Genomic DNA, 27,432 nt, shown 5'->3' with positions numbered 1-27,432 from the left:
CCGGCTGGAGCCTGCCATGGGGCTCAGGCTCCTCTGTGGCGTGGCCTTTTGTTTCCTGGGAGTAGGTGGGTCTGGGCAGTTAGCGTCAGACCCCTGTGCTGTTATTCCTGGGCCCGGAATACAAGATTTATCCTTCATCAGGCTTCCTGGCCTCTTTTATTCACCTCATCTGTCCTTCTCTCTTAGGCTTTGTGAACGCACAAGTAACCCAAACCCCGAGATACCTCATCAAAAAAGTAGGAGCACAAGTTTTGATGGAATGTTTGCAGAATATGGACCACGAAAGAATGTACTGGTATCGACAAGACCCGGGTCTGGGGCTGCAGCTCCTCCACTGGTCATATAATGTTGACAGTAAGGAGAAAGGAGATGCCCCCGATGGGTACAGGGTCTCTAGGAAGAAGAAGAATGCCTTCCCCCTGACCCTGGACTCCGCCAGCACCAACCAGACATCTGTGTACTTCTGTGCCAGCAGTAAATCCACAGCACCACACAGACACATCCTCTCTGCACAAAAAGGGCAACATCATGGGGAAGTGACCGCAACTCCGGGCTAAGCTGCATAGGCTCCCACGGCACGTTTGTGCCAATTAGAAGCAAGGCGGCCTCTAAGGAGGAACCCAGGCCATAGACACACATCTTGGATGGGAGACCGTGGATATTTTTCAGGCCCCACTCCTCACCCCTTTCTAAGTCAGGGGCCCTTATGAATTTAACTTAACCTGCCCAACCTTATGTGTCATCCCCAACCTAAATTCATGAGACCCTCAACCCCAACCAGGAGGGGAAGTCTCTCACTTATTCACACCGGAGAGACCCTGCCCTGCAGCCATTTATCAATCTTTCCTCCCCCCCTCCTTCCCTCCTTCCTCCTTCATACTCAGCGACTTCGATCCCTGAATGCTCTTACCTGACATTTCGCTAGAGGGCGCTCACACATTTTAACGCTTTACCTAAATGTTCTCTCCTCCATTCTAGAGAAAGCTTGTGGAGTTTAAATTGTTTAGTCAGTTGAAAAAAAGAAAAACTCTGACAAAAAATAGATTATTTTGAGGTTCTCTAAATGGGTGATGATGTTTTATTGGAAAATTCTGATCAGGGAAAGAATACATTGTGATGCAGAAGGTGGTGAGAATTAGTCAGGCTAAGGGCACCTGGGTGGCTCAGTCGGTTAAGTGTCCTATTGATTTTGGCTCAAGCCATGATTTCACGGTTTGTGAGTTTGAGCCCCGCATTGGGCTCTGTGTTGACAGCACGGAGCTTGCTTGGGATTCTCTCTCTGCCCCTCCCTTTCTTGTTCTCTAGATCATTCTCAAAATAAAAATTAAAAAACTTAAAAGAAAAAGAATTAGTTGGGCTATATCTGTACTCACAACCCCCTGAGGAAAATATCTGTTTGTTTTAGGAATGATACATACACTATCCTGTCAGTAAATATTAACTGAGCCTATTCTGCTTTGGGAATACAAAAGAAATGTAAAGGGTATTGGAAATCCAAACATCAGTGCAAAAGTACTAACAAGACAAAACAGGTGTTTAAGATGCTTCAATTCAGTGCTAAGTTTTTATGGTGTAGAACTCAGAGAAAAAGTGAATCATTCACGTTACAATATTCAGGATTAAGTTCACATGAAAACTCAGATTTGAGCTGATTTTTTTCCTCTTCTGAGTTTCTATTTAAAGTCAAGTTAGTTAACATATAGTGTAGTATTGGCTTCAGGACTAGAATATAGTGATTCATCACTTACTTATAGCACACAGTTTGAGCTGATTTTAGATAAAAAATAAAGACAAGAAGAAGTATCAAAAGTAAGAAATATTCTGCGACAGTTGCAAGAGATCCTACTGGAATGAAAAGGTGGCCTTTTTTCTCTGGAAAAGGCAAGGATCGTAGGTTTCCCAATGGAGGTTGACATCTAGAACAGAGAAAGCCTCTCTTCACAGAATAATGTTAAACGACAGAACACGTCTACAAATATCTATTTTCAGAGAGCCTTCAGGGTGTCTGAGAGTCCTATAACTTCCCATAAATTATTTACTTCCCACAGCAAGCATTGCCCCGACCCTGAAGATCAACCTTGAGAAAGAGGAACAGACATGAGCACAGTGGTTTCATTCCCAGTGCTTTCTGGGACCATCCCCAACTTCACCGAGACCCCAGTGGAAAGAGCGCCACCCCGGCCCCAGTTTCAGTCCTTACATGGTACCGTTTGCTCCTTCAAATGCACCTTACCTTGCTAAGGAGCTGTCACCCAAGGAGAGAGGTAGAACATGTGAATTAAATGGAAAATATGTGGAGATTGAATATCATACATCAAATGAATTATACAAGACATCCAAAGAAGTTGAAGAGGCTTGAGTTCAGAAATGAATCGGAAAAAAACAGTATTCCAAAGAGAGTTCACAGAATACACTCTTAAAGCACATAAAATATTACTAATGTTTACCATAAGAATACAAGGAAACATTCAGAAAATGTAAGCCATTATTTTGGATAAAGGCACATCACATTAAGGTACTGAAAAATTCATAGAAAGAATGATGCTATCCTAAATCTCCAAGAAAGCAAGGTCTAAAATTCTGTGAGGGGTAAATAGAACAAATTCTTTTGTGTTAAATGAAAATAAAAACAGGCTTTACTGGGATATGATGGAAAACAGGGGCAATGAAAGAGAAGATGACATCTCCCCTTTTTTCTAGACAAGAGGGAGATATCCCAAGCAGTTTATTTTAACATACATTTGTGAAATACAAGTATTATTGCCTACTGATTATAAATGAAAGACCTAAGTTGAAGTAACTTGTCCAAAGCCACAGAGCTGGAAAGCTACTGGCAGAGATCAGTGTTCTTATACTGTTTTTTTAAATGAATAATGGAGTCCAATGTGGGTAAATTTCCATGCTCAGCTCAATGGGTCTCAAATCCAACCATTAGTATAAAGATGTAATTCACACAGCCAAAGATTTGGGTCTCCTATCTCTGCACCAGCAGCATGGCCAGCCCCAAAGATGTCTTTCATGATGTAGCATAAACTTTCAACACTTCCATCTTGAAGTAGAACAATGAAGTGTTAACAGAAGAAACGGTATCACCCTAGTGAAGGACAAGTAGACATCGCCATGAAAAAAAAAAAAGGCCAGTTGTATGTTTAATGAAAATAAAACAACTGAAACTAAGGTAAATCTCCATTCATTTAGAACAGTGTAGATAAAATCATCTTAAAGTGATGCAAGACAGAGAGAAATGTTAAAAGTCAAAGCAAGCTATAAGTAAAGAAACGACAAACAGTGATTCGCATTTCTCTGTAGCAACGCTGAATGCTAGAAAACGGAGGTGTAAAATATAACTACAAAATTCTGATAGAAAACAATTTCAGCCTATTTTTCTCTACCAACCCAAGCTATCAATCAAATGCAATTTTCATTTCTGCCAGGCTCTAACACCTTTATTTCCATTTCACTCTTCCTTCACAAGTTCCTGGATAATGTGTATCAGCAAACTACAGGAGAAAGTCAAAAAGAGAAGAAATCATAGGATTCAGAAAATAGGAAATCCAACTCCAAACTGTAAAATGTTTAAAATGAATATGATAACTTTTAGGCAATCACTAAAGAGAGAGAGAGAGGTATACTAAAATGTCAATAGTTTAACAAATCAAAATAGATCTTTTTCAAATAATTAAATAGGGTCTATCCCAGGGAAAAGTTTGCCCTAATAAGTCAAAAATCAATCATTTTAGGGGTGCTTTGGTGACTCAGTTGATTGAGCGTCTGACTCTTGATTTCAGCTCAGGTCATGATCCCAGGGCCTTGGGATTGAGCTCCGTGTCTGGCTCTGCACTGAGTGTGGAACTTGTTTGAGATTATCTCTCTCTCCCTGTCTCATGCCCCGACTCGCACATGTATGTTCACTCTTTCTCTCTAAAAAATTAAAAATTAAAAAGATAAGTCATTATCATTTACCTTATTAATACATGTATAAAAAAGACAACAGTTATTACCAGAGATAGAAAAAACACTTAACAAAATTCCATATCCACTGATGCTAAGAACACTCACAGAACTGGGAAACGTTTATTTATTTATTTGTTTGTTTGTTTGTTTGTTTGTTTATTTATTTTGAGAGTGAGAGAGCACACGAGCAGGGAAGAGGCAGAGAGAGGGAAAGAGAGAGAATCCCAAGTAGGCTCCACAGTGTTACACAGAGCCCAACATGGGGCTTGAACTCACAAACCTTGAGATCATGACATGAGCTGAAATCAAGAGTCAGGTTCAACCAACTGAGTCACCCAGGTGCCCTGAAAGACAACTTTACAAAGTGAGATAGATCATGTTCACAAACTGAAAGATTGAATATTGTTAAAATGAGTACTCTCCCCAAGTTGATCCATAGATTCAATAAAATCCCGATTATTGTCCCAACTGGATTTTGTGGGTTTTTTTTTTTTTAACTAGAAATCTTATTCTAAAATGTATACGGAAATGTAAAGGTTCTGTGAGGAGGTGAGATATGGTTTAAAGCCTATGTGTGATATTTCAGGCCTCAGCAGCGGCAATTACCCAAAGGGTAGCACAAATGTGGTGCTCCACAGTGGTAGATGGGGAGGTGGCAGATACGTGGCGGATGGATTGGGGGTGAATGGGCCACCTTGTGAATGAAGATCCATCCTACGTGAAGAGCCGCACAGCTCCACTAGGGGGCAGATGGATTTTCTCCACCTTCTGCGGACGCTCCTCCTCCTCCTCCAGACGGGGAAACAGAGACACCTAGGGAAGGAAGACCACGTTGGAGAGGAGAGAGGAACTTGAGTTCGCCTTCTTAGTGCCTTTTCTCAAAAAAGATGAGAGGCTATCGCCTAAAGATGCTGACTTGCCTGCTACTTCTCCTGGGACAAGGTACAAGCCTAATCACACTGCGAAGTTTGGGGTTAATGTTGATGCTAAATATAAGAGCAGAGGGTCTGAGGCCACCCATCAGAGGAGGAGGGAATTGGATTAGTGGGTTCCGATGGTATAGAAGTTGGAAGAACAAAATGGAGGCAGTGCTGGGGATCCAAGGTGACATTAAAGCAAATAGTAAAAAGACCTTGCTGCTTGGGGACAAGCTCGTCAGCTCTCTCTGTCTCTCTCTGACTCACTGAAACTAGGCTCTGTGTTCGGCGCTCTCGTCTCTCAGAAGCCATGCAGGAACATCTGTCAACGTGGAACCTCCGTGACAATCCACTGTGAAGTCGATACCCAACTCATCTTGATGTTCTGGTACCGTCAGCTCCCAGGACAGAGCTTGATACTGATCGCAACCGCAAACCAGGGTCGGGAGGCCACTTACGAACACGGATTTACTAAGGAAAAGTTTCCCATCAGGCGCTCAACCCTAGAGTTTTCAACTATGACTATAAGCAACATGAGCCTTGAAGACAGCAGCTTTTACTTCTGCAGTGTTGGAGACACAGCACTCAGCACGCATCAGATTGCTGAATAAGAAGCTCAGCTGGCTAGGAACCTCCCCCTCCTGCCCAGCTCCCACCCTGAAGGGCCGGAGGCCCCAGTCTAGGCAGGCTGGTGGGGGAAACCACACTCTAGCTCTTCTGGTGCTTGTGGGCAGATCTGAGTGTGAATGGGAAGACTGGCCACAAGGAGACAATCTGCAGGACCAACTGGGGAGGGTGGATGGGGGGAGCTCCATCCAGACACAGGAAGCAAAGCTACTGGGAGGCTGAGGATAAAATTTCCTTTGTGAGAATATTTTAGAAGTACTCAGGAAAGACCATAGGATATGGTTTGCCTTCAAGGGGGCAGGACCAGAAATGCCCTGTAACTATTTTATCCCAAAGCTATATTTAGCTTGTTTTCTATCCATATTGTTCAGAAGGCTCTTACCCATCTTGATATCACACTGGTCCATTAGAGTGACGGCATTTTTCTGGTTGTTGTTAGTGGTCTGGAATCATAAAGCACTCGAGGTGCCTCAGTGGGACACACGCATGCCAGACCAACATAAAATCTGCACAAGTTCAGGGACCGGCCACACTGATGAGCTTTAGAGGAGGCCAAGGCCTGGGGCGTGTTTGATTCTACCTTCTAAAAATGAGAACGAAGCTTTGAGACCTTATACTGTTTGCCAAGAAGAAAGAGGTATGATGCCAAGTGGGCCTCTCTGGACTTTGGCGTTACCATAGGCTACAGTTGAGTGTGCTAGTCTGGTCCATTTTTTGCATAATCTGTAAGGCGAGGGCAGCACGAGAGAGGGTTCCGTAGCAGAACAAGGCCGTGGGTAAAGCTGCCTTGGGCCATACGCCAGGCAGGTCCAGTTGTTCCCCAAGGCCCTGTGGCGGATAGGGATGTCCCTGGCCTTCCCCAGTAGGAGACTCACGGAGCAGGTGCAAAGGGTTTTAGTGCAAAGCCACGCTTTTCTGCCTGCCAACAGCTGGTTTTCCCTTGGAAAGCGGCCCCTAGATCTTTATTTCAGGCCGCATCATGGCAGTCAGAACTGTGTGTTTGCAGCCCCTCAGATCTGCAAAGCTCGACAGGTGCAGAGTAAATATACAAGACCAGTCTCCTTTCACTCTCAAGAGCAAGTAGGCGCCTCATGGTTGCTCTGACCTCACCCGCCTTCACCATCAAGCCACACTCAAGGATGCCTGGGAATTTCCTAGTTCCAAATGAAAAATCATGGGCCCATCTTCCCAACCAGGTTATACGTTCCTCTGGAAACAGTACAGTCCAACACAAGTGTGGTCTGAAAGGGGGTGGTGACGATGATCCTCTCAAGAGGACAGGACTTCAGCCTGTAAATCTAGGTGTTCACGTTTTATGCAAGGAGAGATGGCCTGGGGTGTCGTTCTAACTTGTGTTCAAATTTGTTTCACACTGTCACCTAGACCCTTCAACTGTTCACTCATATTTTCCTTCTTTTGGCTTCTCTGTGCTGCCTTCTGGGTCATGTCTTTGGAACTAGCATCCAGTTTATTAAATCACTCCTCAGTCCCATTTAACTCTTCAATTGACTTTGTTTATTTAAATTATATTTTTGTTTCTAGAAAATCTACTTGGATCTTTTACAAATATGAGTGGTCATTTTTCAAAGCATCTTGCCCCTTGTATATTTTTATTTTTATTGTTTATTTTTTTCTTTACTTTTAGAGATAGAGAGCATGCAAAAGGAGAGAGAGGCAGAGAGAGAGAAAGAGAGAATCTTAAGCAGGCCTCACACAGCGCAGAGCCACACACAACCTTGGGCTTATGATTCTAAAATCTGAGAATGAGATGGAATCATCCACATAAAACACAGGACACTATGCCTGATAGAGACAAAACACACAAATGAATTTAGTCCTTTCAAAATTTCTTTCTCATGATATGAAATTTTACCACTGGCAGTTCCTTCCCCAGGGTTAGGTATCACCCTCTCTTGGAAAATTTTTTTATATTGCCATTGTTTCTCTTTCTTTTAGCTATTTTAATCACAAAATCAATGCATATTATTATAAAAATTAAAATCTCTCATTTAAATAAATTTAGACCATACAACACATACTGCTTTATAATTTACTCTCTTAATATTTCACAAACCTCATTTCATGTCAAAAAATAAACATTAAGTTTTGTAAGACTATTTCAATATATTGATGGTCAATTTTCACAATCAAAACCAATGGCCAGGTAAGTAACATGTGCTAGATGACGGGGTTGTCTAATTTAAAAAGCAGTGGAGTGTGAGCTGATTATTTCTGTTGGAGACTCAGCAGGAAATAACAAAAGTCCTCCCTGCTCTGCCTTTACATATTGGCCACCTCTTTTTTAAGTTTTTAAAGTTTATTTTGAGAAAAAGAGAGAGAGAGCGCACACAAGCAGGAAAGGGGGAAGAGAGGAGAGACAGAATCCCAAGCAGGCTCTGCACCACAAGCACAGAGCCCGACGCGGAGCTCAAACTCACAAAACGTGAGCTCATGAGTCAAGATCAAGAGTCAGATGCCTATCTGACTGTGTCACCCAGGCGCCCCATGGCTGGCCCCTTCTTATGTGAGGTCTCAAGCTCAAAGGTCCCATGTCCTCAAAGAGATCTTTCCTGACCCCCTTACCTAATACAGCACTTGTTGACCCAGCAGTCACTCAGACTTATTACCACGCTATCCTATTTTAACAATACTTAACCACTCTATCTGATGTAAATATATCCCTCACATGTGTGTCAACACACCCAGAACAACACATAAATGCCATGAAAGCAAGGACACTTCCTATCTTCCTCATTTCTGTTTCCTTACAGCTTAGAAAAACCACAGGAACGCTACAGGAATTCAGCCAATATTTACTGAGTGTTACTGACTGAATTGCACTCCTCCAAAATTGATACAAGTACAGCCCTAAGACCCGCTATTTTAGAATGTGATTATATTTGGAGATTTGGTCTAATTAAAGATCTAATTAACTTAAACACAGGGCCATGAGGATGGCCCTAATGCAATCTGGCTGGTATCCTTATCAGAAGAGATTAGGATATCCTAGGAGAGATACTGGGGTTGTGCCCACAGAGAAAAAGTCACATGAGGACACAGTGAGGAGAAGGCCATCTACAAGCGAAGGAGAAAGTCCTTAGGAGAAACCAACTCTCCTGATACCTTGATCTTGGACTCCTAGCTCCCAGAACTATGAGAAAGTAGATTTCTGTTAAGACACCTGGTCTGTGTTATTTTGTTCTGGTGGCCCTAGCAAATTTTAGTAAATAACTTTGATTCGAAAGAAAAGAGGAACATTTGCCAAGCAGGATGGATTTCCCTGGAGAAAAAGTCTACAAAAGTATTTGAGCTTAGACAATGTAATCCCAAAAGCAAATGAGCTAATTGTTCTAACAATGCTTTGGCTTTCATGTTTGAAGAGAAAGGTGGCCCCACAGTGTCCCAGGCCCCCCTGCTGCATTCCCAAGGCTGGGAAAGGGAACAGATGTTATTGGTTCTAGAGACCTAATCCCAGAACTCGCTCAAATACAGTGACCCTGAAGTGGGTTGTCCTTAAATTAGAACTGTGCAGGTGCCTGTGTGAACTGAGCGCTTGGAGAACCTCTGGAGAAGTTGGCCAATAAGAAGTGGAAAAATCAATGGCTGCCTTCCAAATGGACAATACATTCTAGAGTTTTTATAAGTCAAATGAGTAGAGAGAGCCCAACTGACTCATTGGGCTTAATCACTGAACTTGGCTTATGGCGCTCAATCTGGATCTAATGTGATTTAGAAAAATAAACACACATGTCATTTATTAAACTCTGAGTATCATGGAACAAGTCATGGCTGCTACAGTAATAATAGCCCACATGCCCGTTCCTTCTGGACTCTCTCCTGCCATTCTTCTCCTTACTACTCTCCAACAGAGGCTGAAGCCACTTAAGCAGCACGAATAGACCCAGATTGAGACAAGGAGGAGTGGAAATGTGAACAGAAAGACAGATGATTACAAGAACCAGTCTTTTGTTACTGGGTGTTAAAGCCTTAATGGCTAGAGACTTCCCACTCACCATTCTAAAGAAGCCTGAGGAAAAGACAAAATATGCAAATAGAATTTCCCTCTGAACATAAAACTTCATCTTCCTTGGCTTCAAGGTGGGAAGCAGGACAAGGGGGAGAGAAAGGATGGATACTCCCATTTAGCCAATCAGCCATGGCCAGTCTATGCCTCCACACCTCTGTCTCAGTCTTCACGTTTTTCTGGACCACACAACCCCCCCCCTTCACTATCCAGAGTCAGTGATTTCCAGATTCAGAAAGTGGCTCTTACGGATGAGAAATTGTGCCACAGTGAAAATATGTGGCTTAGAAAAAAACAGTGGAAGAAGAAAGGAGCTGCAAGTTTAAAGAGATGATGGCTCTGAATCAGACAATGTGGTTGGAGATCAGTAAAGGACATTGGGCCCTAAGGGGGAGTTAACTACAAGCTGCGGAGAAATACCTGAGCCCAGTGGATGGGTTGGGGGACATGGAGAGGAAAGTGTTAAAACACACACACACATACACACACACACAACTGGTGACTTGGAATCTGACCAAAAATCTACTTTTCAGACCACTGAGAGGTCCAAAAGACCCTAGTGTGTAGCAACACCATGGGAAATGAACTTAGCTTATGTAGGGAAAGGCTCTGGTGTCAACTGCATGTTCATCAGCCAGGTGACCCCGGAGAAGTCACTTACCTCTGAGCTTTAGATCCCTTATTGGTCAAAAGGAGAAAATGATGTCTGCTGCCTAACCCATGAGGCTGCATTGTGGATCAAATACAGAAGAAGGGAAGCAAATATTCTGTGGTAGAGCAGGCGGGTTCTAGGGTCAACTATCATGCTTAAGTCCCATCTCTACAACTAACTGGCTGTGTGACCTTGAGCAAGTTGCTCCACCTCTATAAGGCTCATTTTATCATCTACAAAATGGGCAACCTCATGGGTAGTTGTTATCATAAAGTGAAAGACTGAGACAATGTTTGGTACAGTAAACGTGAAGAAGCTATTCACTATTGTCATAATTAAACGCCAGGGGTTTGATATGCGGATCATGAAATATGAACTAGGAGAATGTCTTAGAGAAATGGCTCAGGATGAAGAGTGGAAGAGCTGCATGGACTCATCCAAATTGAATGTGGGCAAAGTTGTATCTGGATTCACCCTACATGCCTGAGCCAAAAGCATGAGGTAACAGTCTAACTTACAGCTATTTCCTCTGTCTAGAAGGTGATTCTTGCTACATTCAAGAAAATGGACTTCATGCTATGTTGTGGGTGTAATAGTTTATTCCGAGGAGGAGCATGAAATATCTGGAAAAAGGTATTCTCGAGGCTTTAAACCCAGAAAATCTTTAAGCCCTTGGGTGTTCCCTTTTAGACAGAGTCAAAGCCACAAACCCCTATCCAAAAATTTTCTCCCTGTTCCCTAATGTCCTATCTTCTACCAAGGATCACGTTTTATTAGTGTACCTGTCCCGGGAACACTGGTATGTGTTCTTCTCCTTATCCACGACAGCAGGACTTCTTACGGACACCCCACAACAAAGGGATAAAAGAGCACATTCGGTGACATTACAGGGAAAGCCCCTATTAGCAAGGCTCCACAACTGGGGTCAGCTACCCATAAGCACAGAGAGACATGTCCTCCATGCCCTAGACGTGGCCTAGAGCAGACAGGGGCCATGGCAAGATAAGGCTCTGAGACCAGGTGCCAGGTAGAAGATTAATTCGATCTTTTCTATTTCTGCCAGGAAGCCAAGCATCAGGAGGGACCAGGAGGTACCTCTTGTCCTCGGGGAACCTCTGGCTTGATCCCAAATCAACATTCTCTCAGATGGCACCTGCAGCAATTCCCAAACTTCCAACACTTTGCACGTCTTCCCGTAGCCTTGAGGCCGGCTCAGCCATTTTTAGATGTGTATTCTTGGGCAGCACAGAACCTTGTCGATTCTCAGTCTCTTCCTCTATAAATGGAAATAATTTCTTTCTGCACATTTCACAATTAAAACATTTGTGAAAAGCCAAATTCGAAACTCAACACAAACAAAGATATCACATACCCCTGCTGTTTGTGTGTGAAAGCTCGTTAAAAGCTGTCAGGCACTGTGCAAATATAGCACCTTCACACAGACGTGTGAGCCCATCAGGATGAAAGGGGCTATGATAGGAAAGTCCAGAGCTCTGAGCAGCGGGTTCCCTGTGGTGGGGAAGCTGGCCTCCAGCCATGCCAGGCTTGGGACCAGAAGACATCCTATGGGCCACTCCCAACACCACGAGTCCCACAGTGGTGTTTTCCCCAAATTCTGCTAGTTTCCATTTACTCCATTCCCCCAGCCTACTTCCTGTCTCACCACCAGACTCCTGGGCCTTTTTCACCTTGTTCACCATCTCCAGGACATTTACTCAGTTCCACCTTTCAGAGAATGCAAACATGAACTATGTCCACCCCAGCCCTTCACCTCCCAGGAGCTCAGGCGAGCCGAGAAGGAGAAGTGTCTTCATAAGATAGCTCCTCCACCTGGCTCACGTAATTCCGCTTGAGCACAGACACTGAACTCCATGTCTATTCCCCTTTGGTCCGGTTATGCCTCAATAGATTATAAGGTTGTGTCTTGGTGACCATCACACATCCCAAATAGAAGTCATTTCTGGGAAAATGAACTCTGTACTGAGGCCAGCACCATAGCCCCACTGCATCTAAAATAGAAAATTCCAGAATTCCCCCATTCCTTTTGTGTTATTGATGATCGAATGCTCGACCCCTTCACTATGTGCTAATCTCTCTCCCTACTGCTGATTCTCTAATCAGAACCCAGATTTACCACTGTCCAAACCCTTTTTAATATCTGATCTGGAGCTCAGGCTGCCAGCCCCTAGCAGGGGGGAACTTTTCATTACTGCTGGTACAGCTTCCCAGGGCAGCCATGAGGTTGCTTAGAGAGAACCCAAGACTGTGTGAATGATGAGAGAGATCAAGGTCCTAATAGGGGGACAAGGAGGGATGTGGTGTTGGTCTTCCATCCTCCAAATATATCAGGTAAATGTCTACTTAATTTCTCCATCCAAATGCTCCTGTCCACAAGCCTTGCTAGGAAGGAAAGTCGGCTGAAAGCCCAAATTCACAAGAAACTCTGCCTCTCCCTTCTCATCATCTCTTGACATTGGGATGCTCGTTCCCCAAAGCCCTGAATGTGACCTTCCTACCTAGTGGTTTAGACTTTGTCTAAGTCTTCGTGCTTACAGATACAAGACTTAGACAAAACTTCTCTCCCATGGGGGGGCTCCAGGTCACTAGCAGCCAAATTTGCTTCCGATACCAGCTCTTGCTTACAGTAAGTTAAATAAATCTACATGAGGTCAGAGGGCCCAGGCCATTCTTCCTCCTCCTCTCATCTCAGCTTAAGAAGGTCCAGCTGTAACATATGGGGGGTTGGCTTCTTCCCCTCACCCCAGAATGCTCCCAGGAGTTAGCTGGTCTTCCTCTCTGCCCTACAAGCTAAGTTTTCTTATCACCTGTGGGTCATGAATCCACAGATGGCCAAACACAGAGCTGAGGACAGGCCCTGGGAAGGGAAAGTTACAGGTGTGTTTGTCCTGGAAGGAGCAGCGGCCCTCCACCCCCACATACACCCCTTGCCCTCATTTGAGGAGGTATAAAAGCTTCCCCACTACCCACTCAGTTCTACTTCTGCCACCATGAATCCATGCCTGATCCTCGCTTTCGTGGGAGCTGCTGGTGAGTGCTATGCATGGCTTCAGGCCCCATGTGCCCCTCTCCCGCAGACATGCCTGCCCCACTCTTGCTGCTCTTCTGTGTTTACCTGGGTTCTGATAGTCTCTCTCTCCTGCTGGGGAGCCCTCTTTCTCACTCTTGGGCTCTCTGTAAGATGCTCCCATCTTGTGCTGACTTCACTCCCAACCCCATGATTGACCCATTTTGGACTTTGTTGGAAGAGGCTGGAAAGGGAGACCAGGTGCCAGTGGTTCATGAAATAAACCAGGGGTCTTGAGGATTGATCCTGGTGAGTCTCCCATCACTCCCCTGTAACTGTGCTCAACCCCAGGCTTGTCTAGAGAAGTGGAAAGAATGCACATGCCAGAGTCCTATCCTTATAAATCCTGATATAGTTGGCCTGGGGTGTGGCCTATGCATTGATTTTTTTAATTTTTAATTTTAAGTTTATTTATTTATTTTGAGGGAGAGAGAGAGAGAGAGAGAGAGAGAGAGAGAGAGAGAGATAGCAAGAATGAGCAAGGGAGGGGGAGAATGAAGGAGAGAGAGAATCCCAAGCAGGCTCTGCACTGTCAGCATAGAGCCCTTTGCAGGGCTCGATCCGCAGCTGTGAGATCATGACCTGAGCCAAGATCAAGAGTCGGACACTTAAATGACTGAGCCACCCAGGATCACCTGTGCATTGAATTTTCAAATTTCCTAAAAGACTTCAGGATTCCCAAGTGTGTAGCCAAGGTTAAGAATCACTGTTCTGTTAGGTAATAGCAGTTGGCCTGCCTTTGTCCTGCCTAAAGGATCTGACGGCTCCTGCAGACTTATAGCTATGGGAAAAGCTGGGTACAGCCAGGACTACTTAGCCAGATTTTCCTTGCTAGACCAGCCCATCCTGACAATCTGTGGCCCAAACAGCCATGAGGAGTAATGATGAATAAGAGAAGCATGCAGACACACAGAGAGACTTGGGAGAGCCACGCATTCCAGCCCCTACTGGGGATGTAAAGTTCGCTGCCCGCAGACCTGTCATCTCTACGCTTGTTGAGGACTCTCAGTTAGCAGGATCCAACCACAGGGCTCCAGGCTCCCCCCACCCCTGCCAACACCTGCTGAATTGGGTTCTCCCTTTCTATCTCTATCCAAGTTGCTTTCCCCACTGACGACGATGACAAGATCGTCGGGGGCTACACCTGTGAGGAGAACTCCATCCCCTACCAGGTGTCCCTGAACTCTGGCTACCACTTCTGCGGCGGCTCCCTCATCAGTAATGAGTGGGTGGTGTCCGCAGCTCACTGCTACAAGTCGTAAGTGCTGGGACCCCCTCACCCAGAGCCCTCTCAGGTGCCGGGGTCAGCCGGGAGTGTGGAGGTTGGAGAAGATGGAGGGATGGAGAGGCGAGGTTGTCACCAGCCGCCCACTTACAGAAATGAAGGGGTGAAGAAGAGCACTGGATAGAAAATCTCTCACATCCAAAGCAAATGGATGAAATGGCAAAGGCTATGAGTCAGGAAAGTAGAGAGGGACTCTTTTAAGGGTGGTCAGGTCCAATGGGAAAGCAGCAAGGATCTTGCACGAGTCACCTCTGCCAGTTGACTACACACTGAAGTTACCTAGGATCCGTTCAAAAAATATTGATGTCTGGGTCCTATCCCAGGGCGCTTAACTCAGAATTTTCAGGAAGAGGGGTCTGAATACTGGTGAGTTTTTAATGCTCTCCACCCTTGGCGACTCTACTCTGTGACAGAGCTGAGGATCTTTGCCTAGACCAAGGTTTTCCACCAGAGTCATCTGAAAGGCTTCTAAAACATGGGCCACTGGGCCCCACACCAGAGCTTCTGATTCAGCAGGTCCCGAGCAGGGGGAGGGGACTAAACCGCTATACTTTGAATAAGTTCTCAGGTGGCACTGAGGCTGCAGGTCCTGGGACAACAGTCTGAACCCCTGGATGAGTTCATGCAAGATGATGGCACTTATCAGACCAAGAAGGGGAGGGAATAGAGATCGCTGCATGTGGTTAGCAAAGTTACAGAGAATGAGGGATGCATGGGAAGCTTCTAGCAGGTCATCTGTGGCTGGGGTGCCGGCTGGAAAAGCAGGCTGAGAAGCAGTCCCCACTGGACTCCTTCACCTCATCCCTGCTCCATGACGACCTACCTCTCAAGCAGGAAGTTCTTGGTCTCACACCTGCACTGACCCACCACCCCTCTCCTGCCCGGTAATATTGCCACAGTCCCAGCCATGAGCAGGGAGCTCGAGAACCCTGGGGAAATGTGGGCATATGGAGAAGAGGGTTTCCCCACGCTTCTCTTCCCGACAGCCGCATCCAAGTGAGGCTTGGAGAGTTCAACATCGAAGTCCTGGAGGGAGATGAGCAGTTCATCAACTCGGCCAAGGTCATCCGCCACCCCAAATATAATAGCTGGACCCTGGACTATGACATCATGCTCATCAAGCTCTCCTCGGCGGCAACCATCACTGGCCGGGTGTCCACCATATCTCTGCCCTCCGCCTGTGCACCTGCTGGCACCCAGTGCCTCATCTCCGGCTGGGGCAACACCCTGAGCTCTGGCGGTGAGTGGGACCCCCACTGCTTTATCCTCCAACTTCCCCCACACTTCCCAGAACCCAGCATGCCCCTGACCTTGAATCCCACTACACTCTGAGCTCTGGGCTAGGTGCTAGAAAGAGGCAAAGCTTTAAGGAGTTGACTCCCTAGAACCAAAATATAAGACAAATATAGCTCTTGATATTGTCATGTCTGGGATGGGGAGGGATTCAGCAGCAATCATTCTGAGAACAGAACTCCATCATTTCTTGCTGGGTCTTATGTTCTTGGAGTCCTCTCCTGGCTGCCCTCCATGTTTAGCACTGGATTGCCATCCTCTATCCCGGCCTGACTCCCATTTCTCTTTCCCTTGATCTCTTCCTGCTCCTCAAAGTCAACTACCCTGAGCTGCTGCAGTGCCTGGATGCCCCGCTGCTGAGTGAGGCCCAGTGTAAAGCCTCCTACCCCGGGCAGATCACCGAGAACATGGTTTGCGCTGGCTTCCTCGAGGGAGGCAAGGACTCCTGCCAGGTGACTCGGCCCTTCCCCACGCTGAGACCCCTGCCCAGGGCTGTGGAGGAGGGCTCTGTGTAGTGAACTCAGAAGGGAGTGAGGAGGGCTAGTCTGTGTGACAGTCATCCTCAAGTTAGACCTGAGAACGGGCCACCATGGGAGAGGTGGGGAGCCACAGACCTGACCAGAATGCAATCTTCTAAGGTTCAGACTGTATATGGCTCTATTTACCCTTTTCTCCTTCCTAAAATTTGTCCCATCTTCATCCTCCCCAGGGTGACTCTGGTGGCCCTGTGGTCTGCAAAGGAGAGCTCCAGGGCATTGTCTCCTGGGGCTATGGCTGCGCCCAGAAGAACAAGCCTGGAGTCTACACCAAGGTGTGCAACTTTGTAGACTGGATTAAGGAGACCATCGCTGCCAACAGCTAAAGTCCCAGGGTCACTGGCGTCCCCATACTAATAAAGTGAGCCTCTCACAACTGCCTGTGTCTGTGCCTGCTCCGTCCTAGCCCCTCGCTCTGTGGGCCTCCCCCCATCTGAGGCCAGACAGGGCTCTACCCCTTAAAGACCAACAGAATGCCCCAGTTCCCAAGATGTGTTCCATGGAATACTAGTTTAGCAGCATGAGAAGAGATGGAATCTAAAAAAAATAGTAAGTAGGAGGCAATGGGGAGGGGCTATTTACTAGAGAACAATACATTGCAGAAGGCTGTGCTAAAGAGGGTCCTTGACCTCGGCATTTCCCTGGGTCTGGACTGCAGGGCTCATGTGCGCCCACACTGGCCATAGTTTGCAGGGTCTCACTACCTCCTTTTACTGGGACCCAGAGCTAATCACCTCGGAAACCCTTGTGCCAATCACCTTGGCCTCTGTTGAGGCCCCCACCCCCGCCCTGTACACGTGATCTTTCTAGCCCCAGTTGTATTGCACTGGACCCTCTGCCCCACAAGGCGCTTCTGTGTCTAAGGGAGCCAACAGCCCCCACACTCCGTGGAAATCTGCCCCTTACTCATCCCATGTAATGATAGCAATGCGTGTCCACAACGCTGGGCACTTTACAGACATCTTTACGCCTGGTCCCCTCTTGCGTCTGCAGTGGTTATTATTCCAGTGGTACAGACAAGAAAGCAAAGGCTTGAAGAAGGTTTCAGCTTTTCAGGTCCCTCCTCCAGTGGATAGTAAATCTGGACTTGGGCTTTTCATTAGCCTAGCCCGGAAGCCTGGGCTCTCTCTATCCACCTTGCTGTCTTTCCTACTGCTGCTGGGGTCGGAGATGCTGCCTGGCCACGGGCTCTGCTCCTCCACAGACTTCCAGGCCATTCCCAGCCTCCCTGCACTTCGTGGGGGCTCCGGTCCCTGGCTGTCTTCCAGCACTGCCATCACAGAGGTCCTGCACATGACCCAGGCTCCTGACCTCCCACAGCTTCTAAAACAGAACCTGAGCTCTTTATGCTGCAGATAGAAGGTTCTTCCTTCCCCGCCCCGCCTACATTTTCATCTTCCGTCTCTCTCCACTCCTCTCCTCTCTATCTCTGCTCAGATGCTCAGAAATCCCGGTGGCTCCTCCATCAAGCCACAGCCCTCTCACCTTTAGCTCTGCGTGTTACTGGTCCACCCGGCTGGATGCCCTTCCCATCTGCCCCTTCACCCTCTTTAGGAAAGTCATTTCTGACTCTTCCTGCTCTGGGATCCTCTTCCCCCTGCCCTGTGCCGGCCCTGTTGGCCCTGTGGTCTGAGAGAGGAGTCCTCCTCCTCTTCGTCCTCCCACTGCTTGCTTAAAGTGGTCAGTCCCGCTCATGCTGCCTAGTAACTGTGGATGTATCTACTTGGCATTCAATGGTGAGCTTCTTGGGCAAGTAACCTTGTCTTCCTCATCCTGGCACATTTAGTGATTAAACACCATCTACAATATAATAGGCACCCAGTGATTGAATGATTAAAGTATGAGCTAGGACTGGAGGGAAATGTACAGAAGAAAGAAAGTGCCTTCCAGAACAGTGGTTCTCCAGAGTGGAACCTGGGACCAGCGGCACCAGCATCACCTGGGAACTTAGGAGAAGCGCAAATTCCAGCGCCCCTCCCAGACCTCCTGAATCACAAATTCTGAGACGGAGCCCAGCCTCTTGCATTTTTACAAGACTTCCAAGTCCTTCTGATGCACGCTGAAGCTTGAGATACAATGCAGGAGAGGCATCCCTAGGCCAGTGCTCTCTGTGAAAGCAATGGTCCCTAACATGTTTACTAACTATATTCAGGCACCTTAATAAAGCTTTATGTGTATTATCTGATTTAGGTGCCTCAAGAACTCCATAAGGCAGGTGGTATTATTATTAAAGGGGCTTGGGAACTTGCCCAGCGCCTCACAGACATAGGACGAGGGCCTGGGTGAGTGGGCGTCCAGGCAGTCCGGCCCCAGGAGGTGGGCTTCCCTGAGGGGTGGGGACCTCAGTGGCCTGCAGTAGCCCCAGCAGAGCCCTAGAACTTAAACGGGGAGGACTGGGTTTTAGTGCCAGCTCTGTCACTTGCTTATGCAGGACTTGGGGCAACTCATTTAGCCTCTTCAGATCTCAATTTCATCTGAGGAAATCAAGAGACCCATTTGGAGTTTAAATGAATCTAGGAATGCACTTGGAAAGTTTCAAGAATTACCCACATGTGAGATACAATTTATCTCCTTCCCACACTTCAGGCTTGAGAAAGGCAGGCAGGTCGCCCAGTTTCCCCCTGGGGTGGGGTCCCCTCAGGCACTAAAAACATTCTTCTCACGCCCTCAAGTGGCTACACCGTGATGGCAAAGACTTTGGTCTAAAATAAATAAGGAAAGGCTGCCCCCTGCTGCCCAAAATGATAAATAACCCCCCACCTCTCTCCATTCCCCCCACCCCCCCACCCCTGCCTACCCAGCTAAACTCCTCTCACAGGAGGAAAAAAGGCTTTGGGACACCTTGGTTGGTTAGGCAATGGATTCTCAACTTCAGCTCAGGTCCTTATCTTGTGATTTGTGAGAGCAAGCCCCGCATCAGGATCTGCACTGACGGAGCGGAGCCTGCTTGACATTTTCTACCCCTTCTCTCTCTGCTCCTCCCCCACCAGCTCATACTCTCTTATTCTCTCAAAAATAAATAAACCTTTTTAAAGAAAAGCTTCATGTGCATTTATGCATATTGACAGTGTGACTGAGTAGCAAAGGTGGGACAAACACCGAAGTAGCTGTGACACCAAGGCAGAGTGGGATTCTGTGTAAGGCCAGTCTGGTTGAAGGTCCCCAGCTAGATGGTCAAAAGGAAACTTACCTAGAGCGTATATGACTGATAAGCAAAAGAGCCAAATAAGACAGGGAAATGGAAATAGATCAAAATAAATTGTTACATTGACGAAAGAGTTTCTCAACATGGGAATGGATGGATTAAAAAAGAAAACTTGCCACTTTCTACTCGATAAAGGCCAACCATGACCTTCTATTCAGGTTCCTGACAGAGCGTTGTGAGATTCACCACTGTTCATGAGTACAATGCACAAACTGCCTCTCTTTTCCTTTTTCCCCTAAATTCTAAGAGCCATACTATTGTACCCAGCTGGTGACACCGCCAGATAGCACTCTGACATTCTTCATGGCTGACTTCTGCCCTTCTCCTTGTCGGGGGACAAGCAGTGTGTCCCAAGCACCTGGAAACACCCAGGGTAATTTTGTGTTTGATTGTTAACATAAATACATTATCAGTAACCCCAATACTAGAGATTTTTAATACAAAATATCCCGAGGACTACTCAGAAATAAGCACTTTCTACAAGCTTCCTGAGGGATTTGAGACCCAGTAAGTAAAGTCGGGACCATAACACATCTTCTTAAGTGAACTGATCTTCTTTGGAAAAAAAAAAAAAAAACAATGACTTTGTAAATTACACAAGTAGTTTTTTTTAAGCAGCACATTTCAAAATATTACTTAAAGCAACCCTTTCTTTGTATTTTCTTAAAAATTTTAAAGTTTTATTTTAAATAGATCATATAATCTTCTGGTTCAAGAACTGAAACAATACAATAAAGTTGAGACTGAAAAAAGTTACTTTTACTTCTACCTTGTTTCTGTCTCCTCCAGTCATTCTTAGTAGGCAGTTACTTTGATCAGTTTCTTTTGTATGATTCTCATGTATCTTTATGCAGAAGCAAGCAAACAGATGTAGAATTCTTATCCCTCGCCCCCTTTGCTGGACAAAAGGCAATGTACAGGAATGCTAATCTGCAGCTTGCTTTTTCTCCAGTTAACAATATATCTTGGAAAACTTTCTGTAGCAATAAAACATTTGTATTGTTTTTTTAGCATTGAATAATATTCCATTTTGTGGATGTATCACAGATCATTTATCCAGTTCTTTCTGATGGGCACTGCTCTTTCCCCAATCTCCTTGCTATCCCCAGATAATGCAAATATTTTACAAACATTTTTTATTTGCTGCAAGATTAATTACAGGATAAACACCCAGATGTTGGATTTCCAGGTGAAAAAGTAATGCATTTACAATTTTCATAGATATTTCCAAATTGGTCTCCACTTACGCTGTATCCTTATATGTGTAGAAATGAGTAACCCACCACACACCAACTAATAGAATGTCTTCCCTAATTCAGTTTTGTCAGTCACATTGGTGCACAGAGCTATTTCAGTGCAGTTTTCTTTTGCAAGATTTTTTTCCTTTGGCGAAGCACAATTTGCATATCTTTTTCTCTGAACCATCTGTTCTTTGCCATTTTTATTGTGCTGCTGGATTATTTTCTTACTGATTTCTAGGAGTTCTTCCTATACTGGGGCGATCAGCCCTCATGATGAGGATTGCAAATGTTCTTCCCATATTGTCATTTCTCTTTGGATTCTGTGTATATTTTCCACGGAAGTGTGTCATCATTATGGAGTGACGTTTGGTCTCTCTCTTTTTGTTTTCTTCTAAATTTTAATAGTTTGAAACCTCATAGTTTGAAAGGCAATCAAAGGAAGCACCATCAAATAAAATAAGATCCGCGCCACTCAACTGGAGGTTAAATTTCAAGGTCATCTTGTGCAGAAAAATGAAACATCTACCAGCAACTTAAATATGTCTGCCCCTCAAGGAAAAGAAGGGAAGGCTGTGACCAGGGTTGCATTTGCATATCCCGAGACTTTAAGCATGCTGCTCTCCACATCCGTGTCCCCAGCTCCCTTTTCCCGATCCTGACATCTGAAGTCCAGGAGAAGAGCCATGGCTGACAATACCCAGGACCTCTCCCACACTCGCCTGGAAATAAGCTGGAGCTGTTGTATGGTCTCTGCCCAGGGAGCCCTGCACCCCCCACTCACTCCACCCACCCCTGCAGCATAGCTCAAGGTCAGTTCCCCTCCACACCACCCCAGAGGGTATCAAGTTGGGCCAAAGGGTCTGAGTATTGAAGGATCCCATTCCCGGGTGAAAGGTGTGGCCTCTGAGTGACACAGCCTGGGGCAGGCCCTGGGCAGAAGGGGGGCTCCTGCCTCCTGGGAGGGTGGATCCCCAAAGTGACGTCAGCTTGCAGAGGGGCGGAAACCGGGGAAAACCAGCCCCTGCGGCAGCCAGCCTTGCAAAGACACACACCTCTGAGGAGCCAAGAACGTCCTGAAGGAAGGGCATGGGGGTGGGGAGGAGCCCCTCCCGGGTCAGGTCTGCGCCCCTGCCACCACCTCACCCCAGGGGGAGTGATGTCACTGACCCACCCTCCAATGCCCTTGCAGGAGCAGCTGCTCTGGCGGTTTCTTCCAGGCTCTGACGGGCAGAACCATGGGAGGGGGCGTTTTTTGTACAAAGCTGTAACATTGTGGGGACAGGGGGGCCACGGTGATTCAACTCTACGGGGAAGCTTTACAAAAACCTTTCTGCCTATCCCAACCCACAGTCCCTCGACTTCTTTCCTCAGTCACAGGCCCCAGGGTGGTTCGGGTCAGAACGCCTCGGCCTCCCCATTGTTCACCTGCCAAGCCAAGACCATGGATAAGGACAGGCTTGGACCCGGACGGAAGCTTCCAGGCGGAGAGCCCAGACGAATGAAGAATGCCTCAGTGGCCCCTCGGGGGAAGGACTCAGGGAGATTCCTTCATCCCAAGCCCCACAGACCCCGGGGCAAGATCAAGGGTAATGTGCGTGGGGGGTGGTTCAGTCTACAGAGGAAGAAGCCAGAGATGTCCCCACTCTCCCTGGACATGGTCAGTGGTTCTAGGACCCTGCTTTTTCTACAGACTCACATCCTTTTAATGGACCCGCAGAAGAAATCAAGAAAGCAGTGTAAAATTTTCTAGGTAGGCTCTGGCCATGCTCCGTGGCCCCAAGAGTCAGAGTGAAAATATTCTGTACAGTATGTGAAGCACGGGAGAGATTTCTTCTCCCCGAATCCTCCAGACATCAATTATGGTCCCTTCTTCTTTCCACGCCTCCTTGTCACTGTGCGAACACTGAAGTTTTCTTTGGAGCAGGCACCAGGCTCACCGTTATAGGTAAGACATACTCTCGGTCTTTCCAAGCCCCTCATAGGGGAAAGCAGGTCCAAAGTGTCCATTTTAGAGGGGCCATATTCTGATGTGCTATGATTATTACTTCGGCGCAGGGACCAAGCTGACAGTTGTCGGTAAGACTGTCGGGACTCCAGGCCGGGTGTGATGGGGAGGATTCTGTCCCAGGAAATGTGGGAGGGAAGGGAGCACTCAGGTCCGGGGTCCTGGTCAAGGAGATGTCGTCTGGGAACCAGTGCTAGGACGGTCCGGGCCAGGTAAATCCACGCAGCCACCCGGGGTCCTCTGTGAACTTGGAGCTGAGCCTCAGTGGTCCCCGCAGAGGGGAGAGGAGATAGTGCTGCCCTCTCTGAGTAGTTCCCTGCCAGGGGAAATCTTGAGAAAGCCCAGAAGGCAATCAATGAGCCCTGATGCTGGTCCACCTTCCTCACTGACGAACTCGCTGTAGAGTTTCATATCCTCCCTTGCTCTGGATTGCATAAGCAGCCATACCGTCTCCTTTTTCCTGACTGTCCGTGCGCGTGGGCAAGCTCTGGAAGGGAGTGGGGAGTATGCGAAGTAGGGCTGGCATCTTATGAGCAAGGAGATCCACGAACACCCCAATCTGTCCCTGAATCCCACCGGAGCTCAGCAGTCAGGGGGAGGTTCTGAAGTGGGTCTGGGAGGCTGTGCTATGGAGACACTCTCTATTTTGGGGAAGGGAGCCAGCTCACTGTTGTAGGTAAGCTAATCAAGGCTAGAGGCCTGGGAACCATCAAGGAGGGGCAGGGGACCGGATGGAGCCTCAGTTCTGGGGGCTAAGCTTAAAGCACATGTTTATCAGAAAGATCTGAATTCTTGTCTTGATGCAATCAGGAGGGGACAGCCTCCATCTCTAGCACTTTCACAGACCAGCCATGACAAGTCTGGGGTCCCAACCTGGGAAGCAAGTAGTCTCCTCTTGGGGTCACCTTGTCCATCTCCTGTCTCCTCAGAGGGCACACAGTCATGGCCGTGGTAGATGGGAAGTCTCTGGCCTTAGAGCTAGCTGAGTCCTGCTGTTTATTTCCTTCCCTCGCTCAGAAAGGAGGGGGACATGGGAGAAAGGGATGGGGGGTCACATGGCCAAATGGGCTACACATCCATCCCCTCTTTGCCTCCCAGTACCAAAATTCTGCTAAGGAAAGGGAGAAGAGGGCAGGCAGGTACACTGGGGAAGGCAGGAATCGCACGCAGGCCTGCACTTTTCCTACCAGCCTGCAGTGTTGTGTAACAATGACAAACAAGTTTTTGGAAGTGGAACCAAGCTCTCTGTCTTGGGTAAGTAAGTGGCCTCCCTGACGGCGTAGTGTGCTGGAAGAATACAGTCCCAGGAGGACTCCTGAGATAGGGTGGGGACAGAGGCACAGCAGGGAAAAGGCGCAGAGAGTGAGGGTGAGCAGGGCAGGTGCGAGAGTCCCCAGGAGCTTGGGTGGATGCCGTCTTCTGGAAGGAAAGGGCCCAGATAGCAGTTCTGGGTTGGCCACACTCTTGCTATGCTGTGGAACAACCAGCCACAGTACTTTGGAAACGGGACTCAACTCTCTGTCTTAGGTAAGGAGCAGGACCAGGGTGGCAGAGCTGCTGTCCCTGGGACCTGGGGACCCTGTCTCTCCCCACAGCCCTGGTTGTCGGGGGGTCAGGTAAACGCTCCGATCCCTGGGGAGCTTCTCCAGGGAGCTGTGGCTGCCAGTGCTCTTGGCGTGGCTCACTTGGACCCTCTATTTCTCCTCCCTGAGTCTTTAGTCCTTCATGTTACTTCCTTGCTCTTTCCTGGGTCATCCTTCCTTCTTGCGTGTGTGCCTGCGCCCATCCTGAGCCGCCTCCTCTTTCCCCATCACATGCCTGGACTCTCTCTTAACGGGACCCATCCTGTCCAGAGCCGCGCATCTAAGCAGAGAATGTGGCAGAGCCGCTGCCTGTGAGCTGGGATTGCCCTTGGGCAGGACACTGCCTCCCCAGGTTTTACCACGGCTTCCCAGCCATGTGCTCCTAGAACTCACCCCTCCACTTTGGGATGGGCACCAGGCTCACCGTGACAGGTATGGGGCCGCGCTCCGGGCTGGGAGGTACCTGTGTGTGACCGATCAGTCCAGGAAGGAGACAGGGCAGGAAGGACCGGGGTCCAAGCCGCCCTCTCCCTCCAGGAGTATCTCTGGACCCTCTGCTGTCTGTGTCAGACCCTCGGGAGCAGACTTAGTTTGGGGGCTTTGTATTTTCTTGCTGTTCTTTTTCTCATTCTCCGGGACGCCTTCTCCTTTGCCAAGGGTGTGTTGATTTACTCTCTTCTTTATCTGAGTCCGATCTTCTCCCTCCTGAGCTAACTCCGGTCCTTCAGGGTTGACTCCATGTGGGTGAATGGGTCTGGCTTCTAACGCTTTCCATCTGCTCAGAACTCCCCCCTCATCTTCATTGTCCTCCTCCTCCATGTCCACCAGTTTCAAAGATCCATGTGTGTCTTCCTGAAGTGATCTAGGGCTTCAGAGGCATAGGGAGCAGGTGAGGCTAGAGTTTGAGGGGTGTTTCTGAGCCCTGGGGGACAGGAGTCGCATCTTGGTGTCATAAAAGCTGCAAGGGGTGTCTGAGGGACAGAGTGCCTGGCAGGATCAGAGGAGATCAGTCTGAATAAACTTTCTGATAAAACTGGAAACTCAGGCCACCTTAGTAACAGATAAGGTACACAGAAGAGAAAAGAGGCTGAGACCCCATTTCTCAAACCTCAGGACCTGGGCTGAGACAGTAGGGTCAGGGACCCATCACGAAATGCTAGCACACCATTGGCATGTTCCGGACGCCGGGGACAGGTGGAGGGTAGGGCACGGATGGGATGAGTCTGGGCTGGGAATAGAGACAAGACTGAAAGAAAGGGATACTTGGTCCCCCCAGACTCGTTGGCTGGAGCAGACTCTGTCCCGGAGGGAAGCACATGCCGCAAGTGTAATAAACAGAAAGTACAAATTACTGAGGCTCGAAATGCCTAGTCTCAGGGGATAGATGCGGGCAGGGGGTGCTCAGATTATTGGAAAGTGGAAATCTCAGAATCCCTGAGATCTATAAAATGGGGGTAACAGTGCCAGCCTCCTGGGGTGTTAAATTGTTAGGGACTAACTTCTATGGAGATCTTTATAAAAGATTCACCTTATTGTGGTCATCCTTTCCAGTCCTGGTGTTCATCATCATGTGTCACAGAGTTTGGTTTTTTCCCAACCTCTGTCTCAGTTTTCTCAAAAGAAGTATTTTTCAAATTTGGATAATGTGGAGACATCCGGGTTTCCCACATTTGTGCTCCAAAATGTCATTCCTCTGGTCAACATGGAACCAAATAACCGGCATAGTCCATTCTGGCCAAAAAAAAAAAAAAAAAGGAAGCTTAAAAGATGGATGTGTTTTCTTTCATCCCTGTGTCTTTACATGAGGTCATGGCTTCCGGCAACTCCAGGAATTCTCTCCTATCTGTCAGGCATGTAAAAGGGCCCAGGACACTACAATATGAATGCTCTGATGAAATGGCCCTTGGACTTTGGAATTTGTTCATACCCAGCAAGGTTTTGTCGCATTTAAAAATGTAAAGCTTGGCTGTGAACTAGGATTTCCAAAGCTGTCAGGCAGGCTTGCTGGGCATTGGAAGGAAAAAAGGGCTCAACCCATGAGCCACCTCTTTCATGGGATTGCAGCCATCTGGGCAGGCTACCACATACCCGTGTGACCCGGTGTAAATGCAGCAAACGTGAAACATCTGTTAAGGTAATAGCCAGAGACTTCTTGGCTCTTCAAAACAGGTTATATGCTTTAAAAATAAAAAAGAAAGAAAGAAAGAGAGAGAGAGAGAGAGAGAGAGAGAGAGAGAGAGAGAGAGAAAGAAAGAGAGAAAGAAATAGAGAGAGAGAGAGAAAGAAAGAAAGAAAGAAAGAAAGAAAGAAAGAAAGAAAGAAAGAAAGAAAGGAAAAGAATAAAAGGTGAGTTGGGAAAAGAAGCATTTAGAAAAGGGTAGTCTCAGACGCAATAGGACAGTGAGTCTTCTAGGCAACAAAGGCTACTTCTAATACCAGACCCCCCCCCCCCGCTCCACCGCCCAAACGGACACCTTGTACAAGAGAACAATGATAATTAGAAAAAGTGGATTCTCTCCCAGGATCATGCTGCTAGTGAGAATCCTCTGCCTCACAGTCCGGTCTCACTCAACTCACCTAAAGCTGTTTCTCAGTCTAAAAGAATAGACAGTCACATAGCGAAGAGGACTTTGAGGGGGAAGAAAAATAGACAAATATACTCTTTTGAGAGATATGGAAACAAGGCCGGGTTTGAGAGACTCTGCGAAGGCAGCCAAGGGAATCCGGACCGCTGCTACCTTAGGGAGCCCAGAGCATTGGCAGCGTGCACCCATGCAGGAACCGAGAAAAAAGTCACAATGTTGAGGGAGAATGACAACAGAGGACGGTGACCCCCAAACACACAAGACCTACGACTCCACAATTTTGCTTTAGGATGACCCCATTTCCAGCACTCTGTCTCTGTCTCTCTCTCTCTGTCACACACACACTGTCCCTTCCAAACCCAGACAGTTCTCAGAGCAGGCCTGGCCCCAACCCCTCTTCCCTTGCAGAGGACCTGAAACAGGTGAAGCCTCCCAAGGTC

At 47.3% G+C, this 27,432-nt stretch overlaps 1 protein-coding gene and 1 gene segment (V, D, J or C); both read left to right on the top strand.

Annotated features, from left to right (window-relative positions):
• LOC115277886 overlaps positions 1–27,432 on the top strand; it is a 37,966-nt gene continuing 10,534 nt past the window's right edge. Inside the window, 3 exon segments of the C gene segment in view lie at positions 1–65; positions 187–485; positions 3,619–3,631. Of these exon segments, the coding sequence occupies positions 17–65; positions 187–485; positions 3,619–3,631 (361 nt within the window).
• On the top strand, positions 13,122–16,750 carry LOC115277892 (anionic trypsin). The gene is made up of 5 exons (XM_029922306.1): positions 13,122–13,222; positions 14,358–14,517; positions 15,531–15,784; positions 16,153–16,289; positions 16,547–16,750. Exons 1-5 carry the CDS (start codon positions 13,183–13,185, stop codon positions 16,697–16,699), a joined length of 744 nt encoding a protein of 247 aa, XP_029778166.1. The 5' UTR covers positions 13,122–13,182; the 3' UTR covers positions 16,700–16,750.

Source organism: Suricata suricatta, chromosome 2 (genome assembly GCF_006229205.1).
Source record: "Suricata suricatta isolate VVHF042 chromosome 2, meerkat_22Aug2017_6uvM2_HiC, whole genome shotgun sequence".
NCBI classification, from domain to species: Eukaryota; Metazoa; Chordata; class Mammalia; order Carnivora; family Herpestidae; genus Suricata; species Suricata suricatta.
Note: the sequence above shows the minus strand (reverse complement) of the source record. Positions and strands in the feature narration are given on the sequence as shown.